Source organism: Dendrobates tinctorius, unplaced genomic scaffold, assembly GCF_039654945.1.
Source record: "Dendrobates tinctorius isolate UK_male_01 unplaced genomic scaffold, ASM3965494v1 ptg000308l, whole genome shotgun sequence".
Classification (NCBI taxonomy): domain Eukaryota; kingdom Metazoa; phylum Chordata; class Amphibia; order Anura; family Dendrobatidae; genus Dendrobates; species Dendrobates tinctorius.
The window spans coordinates 1085906-1108091 of record NW_027361975.1 but is presented as its reverse complement, the minus strand read 5'-3'; the positions used below and the strand labels follow the sequence as shown (position 1 = coordinate 1108091).

The following is a 22186-nucleotide window of genomic DNA, read 5'->3' as shown; positions in this document are numbered from 1 at the left end:
GACCACAAAATTTATTGTGCAATTTCTCCTGAGTAGGCAGATACACCGTATGTGGGGGAAAACCACTGTTTGGGCGCATGGCAGGGCTCAGAAGGGAGGGAGCACCATTTGACTTTTTGAACGCAAAATTGGCTGAATTCAATAGCGGGCACCATGTCGCGTTTGGTGACCCCCTGATGTACCTAAATAGTGGAAACCCCCCAATTCTAACTCCAACCCTAACACATCAATAACAGAAAAACTTTCTGAAACAACGATAACTAGTCTGAACAGGTGCATACCAAAAAATAACTTGCACATCAAAATACGAAAATGGTTGCACTTAATCGTGCTAAAGCATGTCAATGTGAAATACATGAAGTGTGAATAGCAAAATGGCTTTTGAAATTCAGGAAAAATACACATTAGACGCTTAGCATAAAATTTGGCCAAATAATGTGAGCCCGTCCACCAGGTAATCTTATGAATCAGATGGGTCCCTGACCTAACTGCCCAGTGTGAACAATTACCTATGGCTAATCTTTGAATGTATGGGTGAATATAAACACCTCTCTTGGTAAAGCCTACCTTTATGGGTTGGTCGGAACCTGGAGTGATTAGATGTAATTAAAATCACTGCATGGTGAAGGGTGGAGTGCTCAGTGAGAAAACTTAGCATATAAATAACAGAAAAACTGAGTAAAACAACGAGCATACCAAAAAAAAACTTGCATATCATATCAAAATACGAAACTGGTTGCACTCAATCGTGTTAAAGCATGTCAATGTGAAATGCATGAAGTGTGAATAGCAAAATGGCTTTTGAAATTTAGGAAAAATACTCATTAGACAGAATGACAATATGACAGAAAATACCTAAAAGTGACACAATTTTAAAAACTGCATCCCTCAAGGTGTGCAAAACCACATTCAAGAAGTTTATTAATCCTTCAGGTGCTTCACAAGTAAAGGAATTTGGAAGGAAAAAATGAAAAAAAACTTACTTTGGGACCAAACTTTTTTATTTTATTTTACAAGGGTATCAGGAGAAGATGGACCAAAAAATTTGTTGTGCGATTTCTCCTGAGTACGCCGATATCCCGTATGTGGGGGAAAGCCACTGTTTGGGCGCATGGCAGGGCTTAGAAGGGAGGGAGCACCGTTTGACCTTTTGAACGCAAAACTTGCTGAAAGCAATGGCGGGTGCCATGTCGTGTTTGGAGACCCCCTGATGTACCTAAACAGTGGAAACCCACCCAAATCTAACTCTAACCTTAACACAGTCCTAACCCCAACACACCCCAAACCCTAATCACAACCATATCCCTAACCCCAACACCACCCTAACTCTAACCCTAGCCCCAACCCTAGCTCAACTCTGACCCTAGCTCTAACCCCAACCCTAACTGCAAAGAATGAAAAAAAATACATTTTTTTATTTTAGAATTTTTACCCAACTAAGCTGCTGATAAAGGGGGGTTTAATTTACATTTTTTTTAAATTTTGATCACTGTGATAGGGTCTATCTCAGTGATCAAAATGAACCAATAGGAAAAATCTCCTATTGTTGCAGAATAACGGCTGGCAGATCTCAGCGGGAGACTGCGCATGCGCCCGCGATTTTCTTCCAGGAAAAAGACGGCGGAAAACTGCACATGCGCCGGCCATTTTCTTCCAGGAAGAAGATGCGGAGGGCCAGAGGGTCCATGGATGGCGGAGGTACCAAGGGCTCTCCAGGGACCTCATTTCTCTCTCCTCTGGTATGCTAAATCTTTTTTCTTTTTAGATCGCTATTGCGATTCGAGACCCCGGAGGTTTAATTTACATTTTTTTTTAAATTTTGATCACTGTGATAGGGTCTATCTCAGTGATCAAAATGAACCAATAGGAAAAATCTCCTATTGTTGCAGAATAACGGCTGGCAGATCTCAGCGGGAGACTGCGCATGCGCCCGCGATTTTCTTCCAGGAAAAAGACGGCGGAAAACTGCACATGCGCCGGCCATTTTCTTCCAGGAAGAAGATGCGGAGGGCCAGAGGGTCCATGGATGGCGGAGGTACCAGGGGCTCTCCAGGGACCTCATTTCTCTCTCCTCTGGTATGCTAAATTTTTTTTCTTTTTAGATCGCTATTGCGATTCGAGACCCCGGAGATTTTCCAATGCTGGGCTGCGCTATACTGTACTTTTGAAGACACTATTGAATTTAACATATTATGTCCTGGAAAACAGGAAAAAAATTCCACGTGTGGTGAAATTGCAAAAAAGTGCAATTCCACAGTTGTTGTTTTTTTTTTTTTTTTAACAAAGGTCACTAGATGCTAAAAATGACCTGCCATTATCATTTTCCAGGTCAATACGAGTTCATACAGGAAAGATACTGTGGGTACAGAAAGTATTCAGACCCTTTTCACTCTTTATTTCATTGCAGCCAGGGTCGGACTGAGGCACCAGGACACCGGAGGAGCCTCTGGTGGGCCCCGCCCCCATCCCCTGACTCCGTCATTAGTCCCTGCCCTGCATGTCAATAGTGCCTACAACTGACCGGTCATGCTGTATGCAGATGTCAGGCGCACCGGTGGCTGGGCACAACTCCTAGACTAGGCGCAAACTCCCCTCATCCAGCTGAGAGCACTGTGCCAGCCATTTCCACATCATTCTATAAATCCCAGCAATGACGTTGCTGGGCTGCTCTGTGCGCACAGGACCTGTGATGATGTCACGAGGGGAGGAGTCAGGGGTCACATGATCAGGGGCCTCGGTGTTTGCAAGACTCTGCTGTGATGGTTGTCATGGTGCTGGATGAGGGGATGTTTATGTGTGGGGTCAGGATGGGGTTTACAGGGTGGATGTAGCGGAGCCGCGTGTGTACGAGGTGTACAGAGTGGAGCCATGTATGTACGAGGTGTATGGAAGGGATCCCTGTGTGTATGAAGTGTACGGTGCAATGTGTGTGTACAGGGTGTACGGAGTGGAGCCGTGTGTGTTCGGGGTGTGCGGAGCGGAGCCGTGTTCAGGGTGTATGGAGCGGAGCCATGTGTGTACTATATAGGGGCTCATACTGTATGTAGGGGGCTGTGTGCGGGCTCATACAATAAATAGGGGGGTTGTGTGAGGTCTCATATAGTATTTAGGGGGCTATGTGGGGGCATAATGCCTGGGCTTGTGAGCTATTATTTTCAGTGCAGTGCAGCCTATGGTCTCCTTTTCTTGTCCTGATTGAAGGAATTCCCTGATGAATTGCTGAATTACCAAAAGAGGTGGGGGAACACATCAGAAGAAGATGCCATTAAGCAAAGTACACAACTGTTCATGCCATATGGTTTCACTCTCGCTATATAAATATATAATAGTCCATAAAATTGTGACTATGAGGTATATGGATTTTTAAACTTAGTAAAGAGAGAATTTTTGTACAAGGGCCCGATAGGTTGATCGCGTTCACTGTTAATTCAGGGGTCTATGTGGATGTTCATATTGTATGTGGGATCTCATACTGTATATAGGGGAATGTCAGCATACTTAATTCTGCTCAGGATTAAGTCATACTATTAATATAAAAAAAATATAACATTTTGAGCAGCCTATTGGTGCGGTTCCACAGTCATGGTCTGTCATGTGGACCCTTGGGAAGATTAATCTCCCACCCTGCTCTATTTTGCATAGTACCATGTTATGTATAGTGCTGTACATAAGGGAAAAATTTGCGTAGCGCGCCACTATCTCTGACGTTTGTCATCAGCCCACGCCTTCTAAACTGCCCGGGCCCCTGTGTGTGAGCCAAAATCAGGAGTGGAACAATTAGGCCAGGTTCACACATGCGAGAAACTCGTCCGAGTCTCTCGCATGAACACCCGGCACTGCCGCCGGCACGCTCCGATCCCAGTGTCGGGATTTCATGCGAAAGACTTGCACGAGTTTCTCGCATGTGTGACCCCGACCTTACAGGAAAAGTATACTAAAAACATGTCACTAGTTCGGGATTTATCACCTACTACTGGCTTTGGCTTACACATACTGAAGTATAAAACTGACTGTGTGAACATGGTCTTAGACTTTAGTTCTTGGTGCAGAAAAATCTGTTAAGTACTTGTGGGCATGTGTACATATACTTTTAAGCGTCGGGTAAGGCTGGTACCACGGCCATATTGAGGCACGGCAGACAGCAGCTCTGCCTGAGGGTCGGTCACGTCCACTGCCACGCAGATAAGAATCAAGGATTTCCCGCCTGCTGGTGACGTCACGGGGGCTCCACCGCCTCATACCAGCGTTCACCGAACGCCACACATCCAGCTTCGAACATGCCGCGCTTTTTAGGCCGGCCTCTTCTTCATTGATTGGGTGGTGTGGCCCGGCCTTCGTGCTATCATTGGCTGCAGCGATGTCTTCTCTATTCTGATTGGCCGAATGCCCGAGCCTTATAAACATCAGCCTGCAGTTAACATTTTGTTCGTGTTATTCCTCCCCGTCCCCTGCAGCTTAAGCTTTGCATTTGTGAAGCGCTCACGGTTCCTCGCAGGCTATGGCCACTCCACCCAAGAGAACGTGCTACAGCCCCAGCCTGGACCTCAGCTTCCACAAGCGCTGCAAGAAGCTTTCCATAGAAGGGAACATCGGTAAGTGTGCAGCCACACATCGGACGGTGTTGTAGGGATGCGCCGTGAGCGGGATGTACAGTCCGGTATATGCTGGATGTCCGCACACAAGCGGCCGGTGCAGGGGGCGCAGCTCCCGCCTCTCCACGCTTTGATTTCATTGGAACGTAGCAGCTGTGAAATTCTGGCGGGTTTTCTGGTTACGATGGCGGCAGCGCCCCCTATGTCCGGCCGTGAGAGAGCACTTGTATTTATCATGGACACTTCACTAGTAATGTGGGTGAATTTTCTTTTTTTACATATGTAAGTAAATTTATATCTATTTTTGTATTGTGGCCCTCTAGGGGACTTTCTAATTGTTCTGATCTCCTGCATTACAAAATAGCCCTGCAGTGAATATTGCACAATACCTGTTTCCTCCAGAGCCCAGTCTGTGGCCACCGCCAATTAGGTGTGATGGTGGGAAGTGCAGCTACTAGTGATCGGTCCTGGCTGGAAACCCAGCCGACGCCTGCCCTACACTCTATACCTCCTAGAGCAGGGCTCTGACTGTGCTGGGTGTAACACCACTTATACTGGCAGAACAGTTTTTTTCATGCATTTATTTCTTTAAAATCTTCTTTCCCTAATTGGCCACATACAGTAATATATTGTCTTACAATTAGCACTACATAGTAATTTTAGCAAACGTCTTGTTGCCGCGTCCTCCACATCCTTACTGTCCATGTGGCCGCAGGCACTGTAGACCCCTTGATGATCACGGCCTAATACAGGAGCCGCCGCCGGCAGCACCTTATTTCAGTTGAGTGTGTGCCCTTGGATGTACATTCGATGGAACTGTATTGCCGCCCAGAGACTCTGCACAGCAGTACCAATGCAAGCTGCCAGGCAATCAGAGGCCAGCAGCTAACTGGTGCTGGCGCATTACTGTGATATCACACGTTGCCACGCCGGCACGCCTATGTTCTGGCGTCTGATTTGCCAGCGGCTGGCTTAGGTATTGCTTTGTGGAGTCACTGCATGTGTGGGCAGGCATCATGAAGGGGTCTTCAGTGCCTGCGGGCTGCATGTTTGAGTCCCCTGTCCTAGAAAATGGCCAACTTAACTGTGTGTGTGTGTGTGTGTGTGTATAAAATATATAATTTTTTTTACCTCATGGTGCGAGAAGGGATAAATGGTCTTTTCTCCAGACACCTGTAATAGGTGTGCAGGGAGCTGCATGGTACACAGTGTTTTTCTTTATGTATGGGCATACAGTTTTAGTCAGGTTCTTCACCATAGTTTATTCTGCCACGCTGTCAACCTTTATCACCTCTGTCCTGAGCCACATTGCCCTAGACATCATTGTTTTGACCTTCTGTTTTTGCAGCTGCTGGGAAATCTACGTTTGTCCGAATTCTGGAGCAGGCGAGTGATGACTGGGAGGTTGTTCCTGAACCCATCGCCAAGTGGTGTAATGTGCAGACTGTGGAGAACGAGCACGAGGTATTCTTCTAGCTCTTGCTGCTCTCACAAAAGGAGGTGCTGATGGCCACTTCTTTATAGTCCAGTTTCCTTATCTGAGGAGGACATTCATGGCTGCCTTTCAGTGAGCACTAGATTTACCCTTTTTAGACATTAAATATATTTGATGTATGTATATATGTGTATTCATATGAAAATGCAAACTAGGGGCAATTGACAGTTACTTGGGGCATGTCTGGTTAAAAAAACTGAAAAAATGCTGGAAAGACTCTCCCTAAGACTGGGATCACACTACCGTGTGTTTTGCGAGAAACTCTCACTAGTCTCTCGCATCAACACCCAGCACTCAGGACCGGAGCTGCGGCTGCATAGAAATGCATGCAGCCGCAGCTCCAGTCCTGAGTGTTGGCGGAAGCGCCCGGGTGTTTGATGCGAGAGACTCGTGTGAATTTCTCGCATCACACACGGTAGTGTGATCCCGGCCTAATAGTTTATATTGCTAAACCAGTTTGCCTTTCACTGTTTTAACGCCTCTACGACCTTGAATGTTGCAATATCCAGGTTGGTAGGTACTTAACAACCTTGGACGTATGGCTACGTCAGTGGTCCCCAACCTTTTTTGCACCAGGGACCGGTTTCAAGCAAGACCATTCTTCCATGGCAGGGCGGGGATGGAGGTGTGGCAGGGGTGGGGCTTTGGTCATAAGGGGGCAGGGCTATGGACACGGTTGTAGTGTAGCAGTGCATACTTATAATTAAATAACATTTATAATATGACTCAACTCACCATAGGTTTTGAATGAGTGCTCCATCACTGCCGTCTCTCCATCACTGCCGTCTCCCATCACCCCCATCATGGCCTTCTCCTCATGTCCCCATCTCCTCCAGGGCCAGGCTCCACAGACACCACCTCTCACCTGTCCGCAGCATCGCCCGCGCTTCCTCGCTCTGACACGGCAGCGGCGCGCTCCTCTCTGTGTCAGTCAGACAGGAAGGGCGGGCAGGAAGCTGGACGGGTCCTTGCAGCTCCGCTCCTGCTCCTGCTATTCCCTCTTGCAGGCAGCGGAGCTGCTTGGATGGCTCCCCTTGTGTCCGCGGACCGGCAAGGGCACTGCAGCGGCCCGGTGCTGGGCCGCGGACCGGCGGTTGGGGGACCCCTGGGCTACGTCATATCTTTAACGCAGCACCTCTGTCGCGATGATTGTATTAAGCTGCCTGCTGATTTTGTCAACATGGCACATGGAGTAGTGGTCGTCCCAGGCAGTGGCGACACCCCCAGAAACTACAATCGCTGATCCTCCTGTTCTTCCCCATTCTGTCTTCGAGATGTTGCAGAGCGGTCGTGGAATTGATCTGTCGTGCTGTGCTGGGCCTTGGTGTGCCACAGACCTTTTTCAAGCCTGTGCCATTGCTGCTGGTGGTCCTGCTGATGAAGAAGAAAGACATTCCAAATCCATCCCAATCACCCTTCTGTCACCAAGCACTGATCAGTGCTTGATTTGTCAGTTTTTTTCTATGTGCATCCTGTAGCCGCTGAGCACTGATCAATGACACAAATCACTGATCCACGCTTGTGCTCGCTGTTTTCCACAACCTTTTCCTTTTTTTTTTTTTTTTTTTTTTTTTAATTCACTCCCACCTTTGCTCCACCTCAGTGTGCAACCTACAGCTACTAAGACACACATCACTGATTAGCATTTCCTATGGCAAGGATTTTTTGCCTTTTTTGCACCACATTCATGCATGTGTCCTACAGCCATTGAGTGCTGGTCAGTGACTAACATCACTGACAGACCAATTTTTTTTTTTTTTTTCCCCCCTCCTCTAAATTAGTTTTACACAAAGCACTCGCACACCTGAATAAACTTAGTAAACACAACATCTGTGAGAAAATGTCCTGCTCATCACAATCACTTTATTCAGCGGAGGAGGCATATGCCTTTTTGCTTCTGACACTGTTAGGGAGAGTATCCCACCTTCCTTTTTTTTTTTTTTTTTTTTTTTTTTTTTTTTTCCCCCTCCTCTTCAAGTGATACTGATCTGCCACACAGACTTTCCAGGACAAAAAATGATCCAGTGCCCAGTTACTGACCCTGTGTGGACCTCTCACACCCCCAGAAGGTTTTGTTTCTTAAAAATGTTTTACTTGAAAGAGAATCATTTGATCCCATATTGTAATGTTTTTATACTGTGCTTCCTCCCCTACCCAGGAGATGTGGTACAATCAGACAACGTCCCTGTACGGTCAGACCTAGTGATTAAACTTAACTTGTGTGTGGGAAAACCCTTTAAAGCTGTGTGAGTACCTCGGGGTACACCCCCATTGTTTAGAGTTTATGAAGGGAAGGACCCCTGGATTGAACCACCTAAATGTCCCTCTGTCCTGGTAGTGAGTGAGAAAATTGTGTGGGATTTGGTGCACCCACTGTTGGATAAAGGTTGCCATATCTGCATAAATAACTTTTATATCCGCATCCCACTCAAGTCCCTCTCTGGGCGAGCTACAGCAGCCTGTGGTACTGTCTGCAAAAATCAGAAGGGCCTTCCTAAGATGAGAAATTACGAAGCTGCTCAGAAAGGGTGAGGATGGGGCCCAATGTAACAATAATATGGTCCAAGGATGAGGGATAACCTTTTCTTGACCACTTTACATGGTGATGGCAGCACCTCCACCGCTGTACGAAGTACCTCTACACAGGTCAACAAACCAGACTGTACTGTGGTACAGCAAGAACATGCAAGAACAGTTGATCTAATAGTTTTCTAACTGTACAGTGCCATTAGAAAAGCCAAGGTATGGTACAAGAAGCTGGCTGTGCACATCTTACAGGTGGAAATGTACAATGCTTATGTGCTATCACAATGTGCAGGCCACACCGGTCTGTACCTTCAGTTCCAGGAGGTAGTGATCAAGGCCTTAATGTTTGGAGATCAGGAAGGAGCGGGCCCCAGTACTTCCGAACCTGAATGTGTTCTTATCGTACCAGGTCAACCTTTCCCCGGTGAGGTCTCTGAATGCACAAAGAAAGGAAGGTTGTGAAAAAGGCAGTGTTACAGAAGGGAGATACACAATGATGCCACTTATCAATGCGATACCTGCCCCGACAAACCTGTTCTGTGTATGAAAGAATACTTTAGACTGTACCATACATCCATGGACTACTAAATTCATTTCTGAGTTGCACAACTGACTTATGGCAACCTGACGTACACTACTCAACTTGCGTAAGCCACTCACTACATTATAAAGTTTCACATGCCAGAAAACTGTAGATCAATTCCAAAATAGTATCACTTGTTGGGTTTTTTCGGCACATCAGAGACTCTCCAAATGCGACATGACTCTCGCAGACAGTTTCATCAAGTCTGCATTCCAAAACGTCACTCCTTGTCTTCCAAGCCTTGACGTGTGCAGAGTAGTTTTCCTCCACGTATGAGGTATAAGCGTACTGGGCAGAAATTGCACAATATTTGGGGTCTTTTTTTTTTTTTTTTTTTTTTTTTTCCTGTTACCCTTGTGAAAATCTTTACTTTAGACTTTTTTTTTTTTCCACAAATTATTTTCCTCCCACGTTGCTTCAGTTCCTGTGAAGCACCTGAAGAGTTAATAAACTTCTTGAATGTGGTTTTGAGCACCTTGAGGGGTGCAGTCTTTTAGAATGGTGTCACTTTTGGGTATTTGCTGTCATACAGGCCCCTCAGTCACTTCAGATATAATGTTGTCCCAAAAAAATGAATTTGTAAATTTTGTTGGAAAAATGAGAAATCCACTTTTAACTTCCTAGAAAAAATTTTTTAAAAGTTATACTGATGTAAAGTAGACATGTGAGAAATGTTATTTATTAACTATTTTGTGTGGCATGACTAATTTAAGAGCATAAATGAAGTTTGAAAAGTGCAAAAAAAAAAAATTTTGTTTCATGAACACAAGTCATTTCACACAAATTACCAATACCATGAAGTATAATGTCATGAAAAAACTACTGCTTTTTCAAATGACAATGTATAAAATGACTGCTCAAACCAAGTCCAAGCTCTTGGTACACTTGGTGCCCAACCAGTTCAGTGCACCTTTCCACCTACTTGTCATGTTTGTACAGTGTCAGCACTGCTCTTCCATGATTGACGGCTTTGATAGGAGCCAGGGAGGGTAAAGACTGGTGAGAAGGTGTACTGAACTGTTCAGCGATAGGGTACACTGAGAACATGTACTTGGTTTGAACAGTCATTTTGTGCCTACAGACTTGCTTTAAATGGACTTTGTCAGCACAGAATAATGGTTCAAACCAAGTCCTGTTGCTAAGTGCTTCACTGCATGGCCAATCCCTTCCTGCCTGCTTGTGTTTATTTTTATTTTACTGCTATGTCCACTCCCATTCTTTGACAGCTCTGGCTTGATAGAGCCAGAGAAGGGTGGTGATTATAGGGAAAACAAGCAGGTGTACATTTAAATCATTGACCACTTCTTGATGCCACGAGTGCCTGTACTTTTGTCGTCAGTTGTTTTGTGCTTTGACTGCTCTGGATTCATAGAAATAGGTGGGATAGTGGTGTTGAATTACTGGCGGCACGATGATGCACCTGAATGTTTGAACAGTCATTCTGTGCTGACAGTCCCTTTTGAGAGTTGTCCATGTAAGTTTTCTGATTTATAGGTGTTTTCACTTCTCTTTAAGGAACTGTCTACATCACAGAAGAGTGGTGGAAACCTCCTTCAAATGCTATACGACAAGCCAACACGTTGGGCTTACACCTTCCAGACGTATGCTTGCTTAAGCCGTGTGAGGGCTCAGTTGAAACCTGTGTCTCCTAAACTAAGAGAAGCGGAGCATCCAGTACAGTTCTTTGAGCGCTCGGTGTACAGTGATCGGTGAGCACCTCTTTATTGCTTATTGTCAGTAAGAAAATGTTTTCTAGAACAGAAGTGCCTGTGTCACACCCTATTATTGGCCATATAGGTACATCTTTGCCTCAAGCTTGTTTGAATCTGGGAACATCAATGAGACGGAGTGGGCTATCTATCAGGACTGGCACACATGGCTTCTCAAACAGTTTGAGGGTGAGATTGAGCTGGATGGAATAATATATCTCCGGGCAACTCCCCAGGTACGAATCCCTCCCCCCCCCCCCCCCTCTGGTGTCTCATAACCTAGAAGCAGAGGAACTCTTAATACAACATAATCTTGTTCTTTCACTCTTCAGAAATGTATGGGCAGACTGCATTCGAGAGGCAGGGAGGAGGAACAAGGGATTGAACTGGAATACTTGGAAAGCCTGCATTATAAACATGAGAAATGGCTCTATGACAGAACAACACAGTAAGTCTTGTGGTATAGTGGGGGCATCAAAGTTTTTGTTTTCTCTATAGGATTTGAAACTGAAAGTCAGTCTAATGTATACGTATACTATTTGAGATTTGTCCAATTACATTTTGGAAAGAAGTTTGACCTTTGAGCCCTCTTGGCTAAAGCAAAATTAATATAGCACAAAGGGACTGCATTGCTTACCTGCCCAGGTCTTAGAACTAGTGCACTCAGGATGCAGCAAACCCATGTAATAAACATGGTGGCAATACAGATGCAAAATACAGATGAGGTAACCATTCACAGCCTACCAACTCATGGAGGGAGTGATTGCTTAGTATTAGGTTGCACAAAAGAGGCTTGTATAGGGTGCTGGTCACACACAGGTAATGCAGTCTCTGGCTTACAGCCTATTAGTGACTCCCATACTATTAGATCAGTTGGGCTACCCAGCACTATATGAATGCAACCCATGAGAGCAGACACCCTAGTTTACAAGGTCAAAAAAGCTGGGCCTGGCTGCACCCTGAAATTAAGTGCAGATGCAAAATACGGATGAGGCAACCACTCACATCCTACCAACTCATGGAGGTGGTGATTGCTTAGTATTAGGTTACACAAGAGGCTTGTTTAGGGTGCTGGTCACAGCCCTCTTAGTTAATGCAACTTTCAACAAACCTGAACATGTTCTTTTGCTCTAGAGTGGATTGTGAGTCCCTGAGACACACCCCAATTCTAGTCTTGGATATAAACGATGACTTCAAAAATGATAGGATCCAACAAGAAGCATTGATTGACAAGGTAAGAGCTTTACAAAAAATACAGAACTCAAACTGCAGTGTGTGAATACTCACCATTTACCATTTGCATATTGTGCATTGGCATTGAAAGGCTAAACTGGTCCAAAACAGAGGTGGTAATCATGACATTTCTGCTTTTGTCCTTCAAAATGTAAAAAAGAGCCACCATACAGCTGTCGGTGGAAAAATTTATAGCTCTCAGAATAGAGATTAAAAAAAAATTTTTCTATAAAATTTAACAGCGCCAAAACAAATATGTGGTATTGCTGTAATTGTACTAACCCAAACCATAAAGCTGCCTTATCTATTTTACCACATGCGGAAAAGCATAAAAAATCAATTCCTGCATTGTTGGTTTTTGTTTATTCTGCCTCCCAAAAATCTAAACAGGCAATTGAAAAAAATTTAATTTGCCCAAAAATTGTTCCGATAAAAGCATCACTTCGTCCCGCAAAAAACAAGCTCTTACATGAATTTGTTTAACCATAACTCTTCCATATTTTGGCTGTCAAAATATGGTGATTCAAAAAATTAGCTTTTGCAATAAAAAGCATCTTAGTGTGACAGCAGCCAAACACGTGAAAACCTGATATAAATCTGGTATTGCTGTAATCACACCGACCTGAAGAATACTAGTCTATTCACTTATACTGCACAAGAAACGGCATAAAAAATACAATCATTTCTTCACATTCTGTTTTTGTTAATTCTGCCTCTCAAAGATTTCACAGTAGTGCATTTATCCTGCGTGCTATGCTGAGCACTTACACTGGGTTCTCCGTGTAAAACTGTGAAATATGTGATTCAGATGGAACTCCCGGCGGAAAATTCCCTATGAGGCAGATGGAGGCACTGTGGACACCCTCTGACTTGTGATCCGGCAGTGTCTGTCTTTATAGGAGTGCATAAACGCGGGTGACCAGTTTTGTGCATTTCTGAAAAAGCTACTGCTGAACAGAGACCAGACTGAGTCCAGAGTAACTCTGCTGCCCAGAGGTGTAGCTAGGGTTTTGTTTCAGGGGGGGGCAAAACTTCTGAGTGGGCCCCTAACCAGGTAACCTTGATTTACAACTGGCTGATGCGCCCTATTAGTGGATGTAGGAGAACCTCAGCAGATGACTGTGCTGTTACTGAAAATACTCTATATAAAGACCAACATTGATATGACTATATGGTCAGTGGTAGATGCCAGTCCTACAGAACATATGAGATTACAGCACCATTATAGCTGGTGACTTACAGCTGACATTCTTTCCGATGGAATCGTTCACTTTTCAAGTCTTTTCCATCAGGCCCAGACCGACATGACAACTCCTCCAGCCAGGACACGGCTGCAGAGATTATAACAGCCACATTTCACATCTCATGTTTTCAGCACTGTCCACATCTATCCCCAACCTGCACAAACTCCTCATCCTGCTAACGCCACAATACTGAGCTGCTGTGGCCGTATGTCACTTTTAACTGCACCTACTGTGTGGTTCTCTGTGCTCTCTAAATTCTAAAGCATCCCTCTGTAATATAGTAATACCGGGTGCAAGTGCCCTAGAAAACTGTGCCCACATTTTGTCCTTTAGAAAGTAATGTCCAGTGTGCCCCTTTGACGGTCACAATAACCTAAGTTCCCCTATAACAAGTGCCCACTTTACATTTAATAATGTCCTGAGTCTCCCCCTTTTCAGCTCCCCTATACACAGTATGATGCTTACACAGTATAATGGCCCTTACTGTGTATATACTGATACATATGATTCTATGATATACTGACCTCTTAGTATCCCCCAAACTGTTTGATGGCTCCAACACTGTATGATGGCCCCCTCACTAATCTCCACACTGTGTATGATGGTGCCCTAAATAGCCTCCATATAGTATAATGCACTCCCCATTGGCAGACTCTGTATTGTATAATGCACTCCTCATAGGCACTCTATTGTATAATGCCCATCCATAGGCAGACTCTGTATTGTATAATGCAGCTCTCCCATAGGCAGACTGTAGCATCACGTAGCCCCCCCATAGGCAGACAGCAGTATAATGCACCCCCATTAAAAAATAAAATAAATACAATACTCTCCTCTTCCTCCTCATTCCTCTGAGCTTCAGCTCATCTCCAGACAGTGGGTGCCGAGCAGTGACATCGCGACCCCCTGTCCGTGTCTGCTTCGGGGACGTCTGACGCTGAAAGAGGGATGATCGGAGAGGAAACGTAATGCTCCTTCTATCATCAATGCGGTCAACTGTGTCGGCATCCAGCCAATAAAGTTGAAGCTGTTATGACAGGCGAGGAGGCCCACTGCTGTAGATAAGCCACTGATGTTGGTGTCAGCAGCTCATAGTTGAAAAAAGGGTGACAGATTCCATTTAAGTTTAAGGCTACGTGCACACGCTGCGGAAAGGGGTGCAGATTTGGCTCGCGGATTTTGTAAAATCCGCAGGTCAAAAGACCTACGGTTTTTCATCTCAATGGAGGAGATGGCAAACCGCAGCGGAATGTCAATTCTTTCTGCGGATTTGAAACCGCAGCAAATCCGTGCGGAAAATTCTGCACTGCTTTTTTTTTTTTTTTTTTTTTTTTTTTTTTTTTTTATAGGTTTGAATGGTACTGTACACCGCAGCGTGTGCACACCCTAAAAATTGTTAAATTTTCACAAAAACTAAGTCATATTGAAGTTTTACCACTATCATGAAATACAATGTCCGAAGCAGTGGGATCCTTTGATGCGTTCCAGAGTTATTCCCACATAGTGACACTTAGTCAAAATTGTAAAATTTGGCCTGGTCATGAATGTGAAAACTGGGTGAAGGGGTTAATATAAAAAAAACCCTTTTACTCTCCTCCCATACCATCAGCACTGGCTGACCCCACCTTTGTACTAACTCAACAGGAAGACAGGGCTGCATTTGATCTGACTTCCTCCTCATGTTCAATTTTTATGAATGTGTGGATAACTATGCCTGCACTTTTTGGGTGCTAGGCTCCTGTGTCAAGATAACCATGGGACCACAAGTGTGAACATTGGATGAGAGTATAAGTTGTGTGGGGGGGGGGGTTTTTTTTTTTTTTTTTTTTTTTTTTTTTTTTTTTTTTTTTTTCTCTCCCCTTATAGCAGCCAAACAATTAAGTAAAGAAGAGGTTGTCCTAGTAGTGGACAACACTATTCAAAATGAAAATCCAAGTTATGTCTCTTGTAAAAGTAGGGAGGGGGGGGGGTAGTTTTCTCTTTGAGAAGGGGTTAATGCACACAAAATCCTCACTGATTTGCAGTAATTTTGTGTACAAAACCACCTTTCAAAATAACTGTAGATGTTTCTTGGCATGAGGGAAAACTATATTTTTCTGTGTATATAAAATATTTTTTTTTCACCATTTTAGGTCAAAGACTTTCTCATGACCCTCTAACCACGACTTGAAAAGCTTTCTACTTGATGTCTTGCAACTAGTTGGATTTTCTTCCTTGTCATCAAAGCCTTCTTCCATTTGTTTCTTATTTTTATGTTCATACCTCAAATATATTTAAACTTTTTAGCATTTGTTTAGCTTTGTAAATATAGGCTTTTGCTTTAATTTTTATAATTTCTGCATTAAGATTTGTGAAATGGGTTTTATAACATAACCACTTGCATTAGTAGTTGGTTTTTCCTTGAACGCTTTTTGAAACCTAAATGGCAACTTTTGTACAAAATAATATGTATGTATGTGTGTGTGTGTGTGTGTGTGTATATATATATATATATATATATATATATATATATATATTTTCAGAGCATGATGTTGGCTTACATCAGCACTGTGGAGTCTGTAAAGCTGACTCTAGATCTACATTACTAAATCTGCTAGTTTTTTTTTTTTTTTTTTTTTTTTTTTTTTTTAATGATATATTACAAATTATTGTCCTTTTTTATGAAGTGGTTGTCATTTTGGCTTGCATACGCCACAACCCTAACTTGCATTTTAGAAGTGTCTGAAATATGTCTGTGCTTTACATCTTATATCTTCCAAGAAGGTGTCATTTTATTGCTGTTTTTATAGAAAATAAAATCAATGACTTATGTCGTCTTGTGGTACAATGGATGTCTACAATCCAGACAAATTTGTGTATTGGTGTTTAATTACATAAATGCTGTATCCCTTATGGAAACGCTCAGCAAGCACATAATTACACAAATGAAAGTCTACTACCTGATTGCTCAATCCAGTTGCAAATGTTCTCTTTTTGGAAAAAAAAAAAAAAATCCTCTGCCTCATATTTTAATGGACTTATGGTATGCTAACATGCTACAAAGACTGATTAGGTGATTGTGGCTATGTTAAAGCATTCTGAGCATAGGGCACTCGCCAGAGGAAGCAGACTGGAAGATGGCTGCCAAGAGGCTGCTTTAGGGTACGTGCACATGCTGCGGATTGGTCTGTGGATTCATCCGTGTGGATTTTGCAAAATCCGCAGGTCAAAAGACCTGCGGATTATTCTGCGGTTTGGCCCTGCAGCTTCACCATCTCCACAATGGAGGAGATGGGAAACCGCTGCGGATCCGCAGCAGAATCCGCAGTGTGTGTGCACACACCCTTAGGCTCCAGCTTAACCGCACCTCCTGGTTTACCATGGAGGACCAGAGCAAGCAGCCGCCACCCGTTCACAATTCGTGTGGCCACTGGAGGGACAGCCAGTCGAGCAGTCTCTAAAGACTCTGCAGTGTCCAGAGAAGATGCGTTGTGTATCCCAGAGCAACCTTTAAATCTGGAGAGACCAAAAAACAAACCAGGGAGTGTGCTATGTAAGACTCTGCTAGCAGTGGACTAGCAGAGGAATCTGTTGACTGCTTTCACAAAACTATTAGTGAGGAGATCTTAAAGGTGACTGTCAGCAGAATTATGCACTGTTAAGGGTGGTTTCACATTAGCGTTTCAGGGTGCAGCGACGGCCTGCACGTGGCCACCGCTAAGCCGTGCCTCCTCCGGTAACTCTGGCCTACGGGTGCATGACGCCGCATGCGTCCCCTATCTTTATCACTGGGGACGCAGGCCGTGCGCAGTATGCGTTTGGCGGCGCATGTGTCCTTTTGATGGTACGCCGACCAGTGCCAAACGCAACCTGTTGCAATGAGGTTGCTCTCGGCACACCGTCAAAAGGACGCATGCGCCACCAAGCGCATACTGCGCATGGCCTGCGTCCCCAGTGATAAAGTAGATGTCCAGGTAGCAAGGGTGGTAAAAAAAAATGGTTCTGCGGTTCGATGATGCATCCCAGCTTAGAGACCTGATGGACTGTAAAGCAGAAAGCCTCCTAAGAAAAGCCTGGGAAACCTCTGCCTTTACTTTAAAATCAGGAATCGCGTCCACTTGTGTCTCTAGGTCCCTCTTCCAATGGATTGAGGAGCTAGAGAGCCATATTTCTCATGGTACCTCAAGGAGTGACCTCCTTAACTCCCTTCCTATCTTGTAGAGAGCTACGGGTTTCCTGGCAGATGCATCAATGGAGATGATCCATGCCTCGGCCAGGGTTATGGTCCAGTCAAATTCCACCAGGTGGGCCCTCTGGCTTAAAACATGGAGTGGGGATGTTACTTCCAAGGTTAAACTCTGCGCTTTACCCTTCAAAGGCGAACATGTTTTCAGCCCGGCCTTAGACAAAATTCTAGAAAAGGCCACAGATAAAAAGAAGGTGCTTCCAGAGCAGAGGACCACAAGAAAGTGTCTTTTTCGAGCCCCCCAGAGCCAGTCATCCCAACCACGAGGAAAGGGAAAGACGGGAAGATGGAGCTATGCTAAAGGGAGAGGCAGGAACATCCTGGTCCCCCAGCAGCAGCAACAACCACAACCTTGCAATGTGGTTGCGCTCGGCACACCGTCAAAAGGACACATGCGCCGCCAAGCGCATACTGTGCACGGCCTGCGTCCCTAGTGATAAAGATAGGGGATGCATGCAGCGTCATGTGCCCATAGGCAGAGCTACCGGAGGATATGTGGCAGGGGGTGGGGTTTAGTACAGGCCGTCGCGCCCTGAAACGCTAATGTGAAACCACCCTAACTACAGTGTCAGGTTGGTGCTGTTATCATGATTAAAATGATACCTTGGTTAATGAAATCTGTCTTGTGGTTGCATCTTTTATTTTGAGTTGGAGATTCTTGCGCTTCAGTGCGGCCTGTGGAGGGTCTTCACATGGTGGTCTGTTTAGGCATTCATAATGCTGACTGCTGACAGGTCAATGATCCCTCAGTGATATGCCACCTAGTTAACATGATATATGTACATACTTAAAAAAAAAAAAACACCATATGCAAGCAGGTGCCACCCCTGGCCCATGGGCTGCAGCATAATTGCATGTTTAAAGTGCAGTTAATGAATGTGCTTGATGTTTTCCTGTGGAGTATAAAAATCCATTTTAAAATGGCACCTGTGCAGTAGCTGATGTGTGTAAATAGAGGAGATCCAATAGCTGCTACTGCGCATGCGCCGGTGGTGCCATCTTGCTAGACAAGAAAATAAATTCCTCCAAGATGGCACTGCCTGTGCAGTAGCAGCTCTTGGTGATCTGCTGCTTCTTTCTCTAGCAACCTTCCACGACAGCATGGGAGGATGTCTCCACGCCCTAATGGGGGACAGGAAGCATGAGAGGTTAAAAGGTCCCTCTCACCAGTGACTTTCCTGTCCCCCATGGGGCATGGAGAGGTCTGGTATGCTGTGTGGCCGGCTGCCGCAGCGTACCTGGAAGATCTAGAAGCCGGGCAGTGGTGGTCGGTGGCGCCGCCTCCCCTCCTCCGATCTGCTCCCGTTTTCTATTGAACTCGGGACAGTTTCCTGGCCCTCCCACGCTCCCCTATGGGGAGTAAAGCGGGCCAGTTCTCCCTGACCGGAGGCCTCCCGCAGCTCTCCGGTCTCTCCTCCCTCTGCGCGCAGTGCAATACCGGAAGTGACGTCAGGCGCGTCACTAGCGGGGTATGAGGAGGATGTGCTGTCGTGGCGGCCCCCATCCTGTTGCCGGCGCATGGAGCTCACCAGCGCTTGCTGTACCTGCTCTGGCACCCAGGGAGGAGGAGGGGGAAACATGACTGCGCTGAGGGCGGGGTTAATCTCATATTAAGACGCCGACTCCCCTGTTAGCATGGACGGGTCTTCCTGCCCTGCGTCTGCAGAGCCCAGCGCTGCCCCAGCCACAGTAAGTGTCCAGGGGTGGGTCCTAATGGTGCGGTCAGGGCATAGGTCCTCAAAATACTTCTCCCCCTTATTCCATAGGGAGAAAAGTCTGCCCATGAGAGCACCAATACATCTAGCAAGTCGGCCAAGTGTGCCATATGCAGCACAAAACTTCCCTCAAATTGGGAGAAGCAGCTATGTCAAGCTTGCACGGATAAGGTGGTTAGGGCTGAGCATCCGTCATTGATCGAGAAAATCCGCAGCTTGGTTACCCAGCAGGTTCAAACCTCTAGCTGCCCTGCCCCCCTCCGATTGTGGTTCACCACCCCCTAAAAAACGGAAAATTCAAATAGAGGATTCAGAATCAGAAAGATCATACAATTCGGGGTCCGGGAATTGGGAACAACCAGGAACCTCTAGGTCAGCCGACACTAGAAGGTACCTCCTTTCCGCGGAGGAGCAGGTCAGTGCAGTACGTGCCACTATGGGCTTAGAGGACGAACCTGTCACGCAGACAGCACAGGATCACATGTTCGGTGGATATGAAGGGCCTAAGCGAACGGGTTTTCCAGTTCACAGGAGTGTAGCAGATATGATTTCCCAGGCATGGGAATATCCAGAAAAACGCTACTCAGCCCCTTCAGAACTCCGACATAGATTTCCCCTAGAGGGAAAGGAATTTAGATGGGACATCCCGAACGTAGATGTCCAGGTAGCAAAGGTGGTAAAAAAAGATGGTTCTGCCATTCGATGATGCATCCCAGCTTAGAGACCCGATGGACCGTAAAGCAGAAAGCCTCCTAAGAAAAGCCTGGGAAACCTCTGCCTTTACTTTAAAATCAGGAATCGCGTCCACTTGTGGCTCTAGGTCCCTCTTCCAATGGATTGAGGAGCTAGAGAGCCATATTTCTCGTGGTACCTCAAGGAGTGACCTCCTTAACTCCCTTCCTATCTTGCAGAGAGCTACGGGTTTCCTGGCGGATGCATCAATGGAGATGATCCGTGCCTCGGCCAGGGCTATGGTCCAGTCAAATTCCGCCAGGCTGGCCCTCTGGCTTAAAACATGGAGCGGGGATGTTACTTCCAAGGTTAAACTCTGCGCTTTACCCTTCAAAGGCGAACATGTTTTCGGCCCGGCCTTAGACAAAATTCTAGAAAAGGCCACAGATAAAAACAAGGTGCTTCCAGAGCAGAGCACCACAAGAAAGCGTCTTTTTCGAGCCCCCCAGAGCCAGTCATCCCAACCGCGAGGAAAGGGAAAGATGGGAAGATGGAGCTACGCTAAAGGGAGAGGCAGGAACATCCTGGTCCCCCAGCAGCAGCAGCAACAACCACAAGAAAAGCAATGACTCGACCCCGGTCAGGGGAAGGCTTTCAAGGTTTTTTTCTTGCTTGGCAGTTGATTTCCAACAGCCCCTGGGTCCTCATTGTGATCAGAGAGGGCCTACTGCTAGAGCTCGACTCCTCCCCCCCTACGGGGTATAAAAGTTACGTCCCTACCACCTCGGGAGATCCCAGCACTAAAATCCGGCATTCGGCTTCTTCTACACTCAAATGCCATCTCGGGTCCCTGCGGAGGAACAAGGAAAGGGGCATTATTCCAGAATGTTCCTGGTAAAAAAAGCCCACAGGGGAGGCAAGAATAATAATAAATCTGAAAGGCCTCAACCGACACATTGCATACCGCAAATTCAAGATGGAGTCAGTAAAGACCGCCATTCCTCTGATAGGACCGTCATACTTCATGGCAACCATAGATCTGAAGGATGCTTATTTCCACATCCCCATACATCCTTCCTACAAAGTATCTGAGGTTTGCGATTCGTCAGGAAGTCAAGCACTTTCAATACAATGTGCTTCCCTTTGGAATATCCTCTGCCCCTCAAGTGTTTTCCAAAATCATGACAGAAGCCGTGTCCTACATCAGAAGCCATAGTATATGTATTGTACCTTACCTGGACACAACCTACTAATAATAGGGTCCACCTACCAGACCCTGGAAGACCAGGTAGCCCAGACTCTGGACATTCTCCAATCATTGGGGTGGATCCCAAATATAAAGAAATCCCAAATTCAACCCTCTCAGGAGGTAAAATTCTTAGGAATCCTACTAGATGCAAGGAATCAAATGTCCTTCCTCCCGGAGGAACATCAGAGGTCCATAATGTCAAGAGTCTCAGATTTCAGGGGACAAAGGTCCCCGACCCTCAGGTCAGCCATGTCCATACTAGGGTTAATGACCTCCTGCATCCAGTCGGTGCCCTGGGCTCAGGCCCACTCCAGAACACTCCAATCCCATATCTTAAGAAACTGGAACAGGGATCACACCTGCCTGAACAAAAAAAGAGTCCAGGCCCCAGGAACAGTGAAAGCTTCACTGGCATGGTGGATGGACCGCAAAAACCTGTGCAGGGGAATCAACTGGTCCCAGATCCCCTTAGTTACGGTAACGACAGACGCTAGCAAAAAGTCTGGGGAGCTGTAGTGTCTCGGCAGCCATTCCAAGGGTTATGGAGCCAGAAAATGAGTGCAAGATCCTTAAACTTCAGGGAGCTGAAGGCAGTGGAGGAAGCCCTCCGGGCAGCAAGACACCTGGTCCAAGATCAATATATCAGAGTCTACTCGGACAACATAACAACAGTGGCACATCTCAGGCATCAGGGCGGCACAAGATCCAGCAACCTGGAGGGCCTCAGGCCGAATATTTTTCTGGGCCGAAAGACACCTCCGTTCCCTGACAGCGGTCCACCTGAAGGGTACGGCCAATCTTCAGGCAGATTTCATGAGCAGAAAACGCATCCAGCCTGGCGAGTGGACCCTGAATGGAAGAATCTTTCGAACACTAGTCAGCAGGTGGGGTCTCCCGGAGGTGGACCTTCTAGCCTCAGTAGAGAATGCTCAAGTGAGCGACT

At 45.8% G+C, this 22186-nt stretch overlaps 1 protein-coding gene across 1 annotated transcript; it reads left to right on the top strand.

Moving 5' to 3' along the window:
- Positions 1-4415: 4415 nt before the first annotated feature.
- On the top strand, positions 4416-15883 carry LOC141073610 (deoxycytidine kinase 2-like). Its single transcript, XM_073560909.1, has 7 exons — positions 4416-4592; positions 5941-6056; positions 10712-10905; positions 10994-11141; positions 11238-11353; positions 12040-12139; positions 15515-15883. The coding sequence occupies exons 1-7, from the start codon at positions 4499-4501 to the stop codon at positions 15539-15541; spliced, it is 795 nt and encodes a 264-aa protein (XP_073417010.1). The 5' UTR covers positions 4416-4498; the 3' UTR covers positions 15542-15883.
- The last annotated feature ends 6303 nt before the right edge of the window (positions 15884-22186 follow it).

Excerpts from the sequence above, each read along its gene's own strand:
- LOC141073610 (XM_073560909.1), top strand. The coding sequence starts at position 4,499 with ATGGCCACTCCACCCAAGAGAACGTGCTACAGCCCCAGCCTGGACCTC. Across the intron at positions 11,142-11,237 it reads ATCTCCGGGCAACTCCCCAG|AAATGTATGGGCAGACTGCA; the intron begins GTACGAATCCCT and ends TTCACTCTTCAG. Across the intron at positions 11,354-12,039 it reads CTCTATGACAGAACAACACA|AGTGGATTGTGAGTCCCTGA; the intron begins GTAAGTCTTGTG and ends CTTTTGCTCTAG.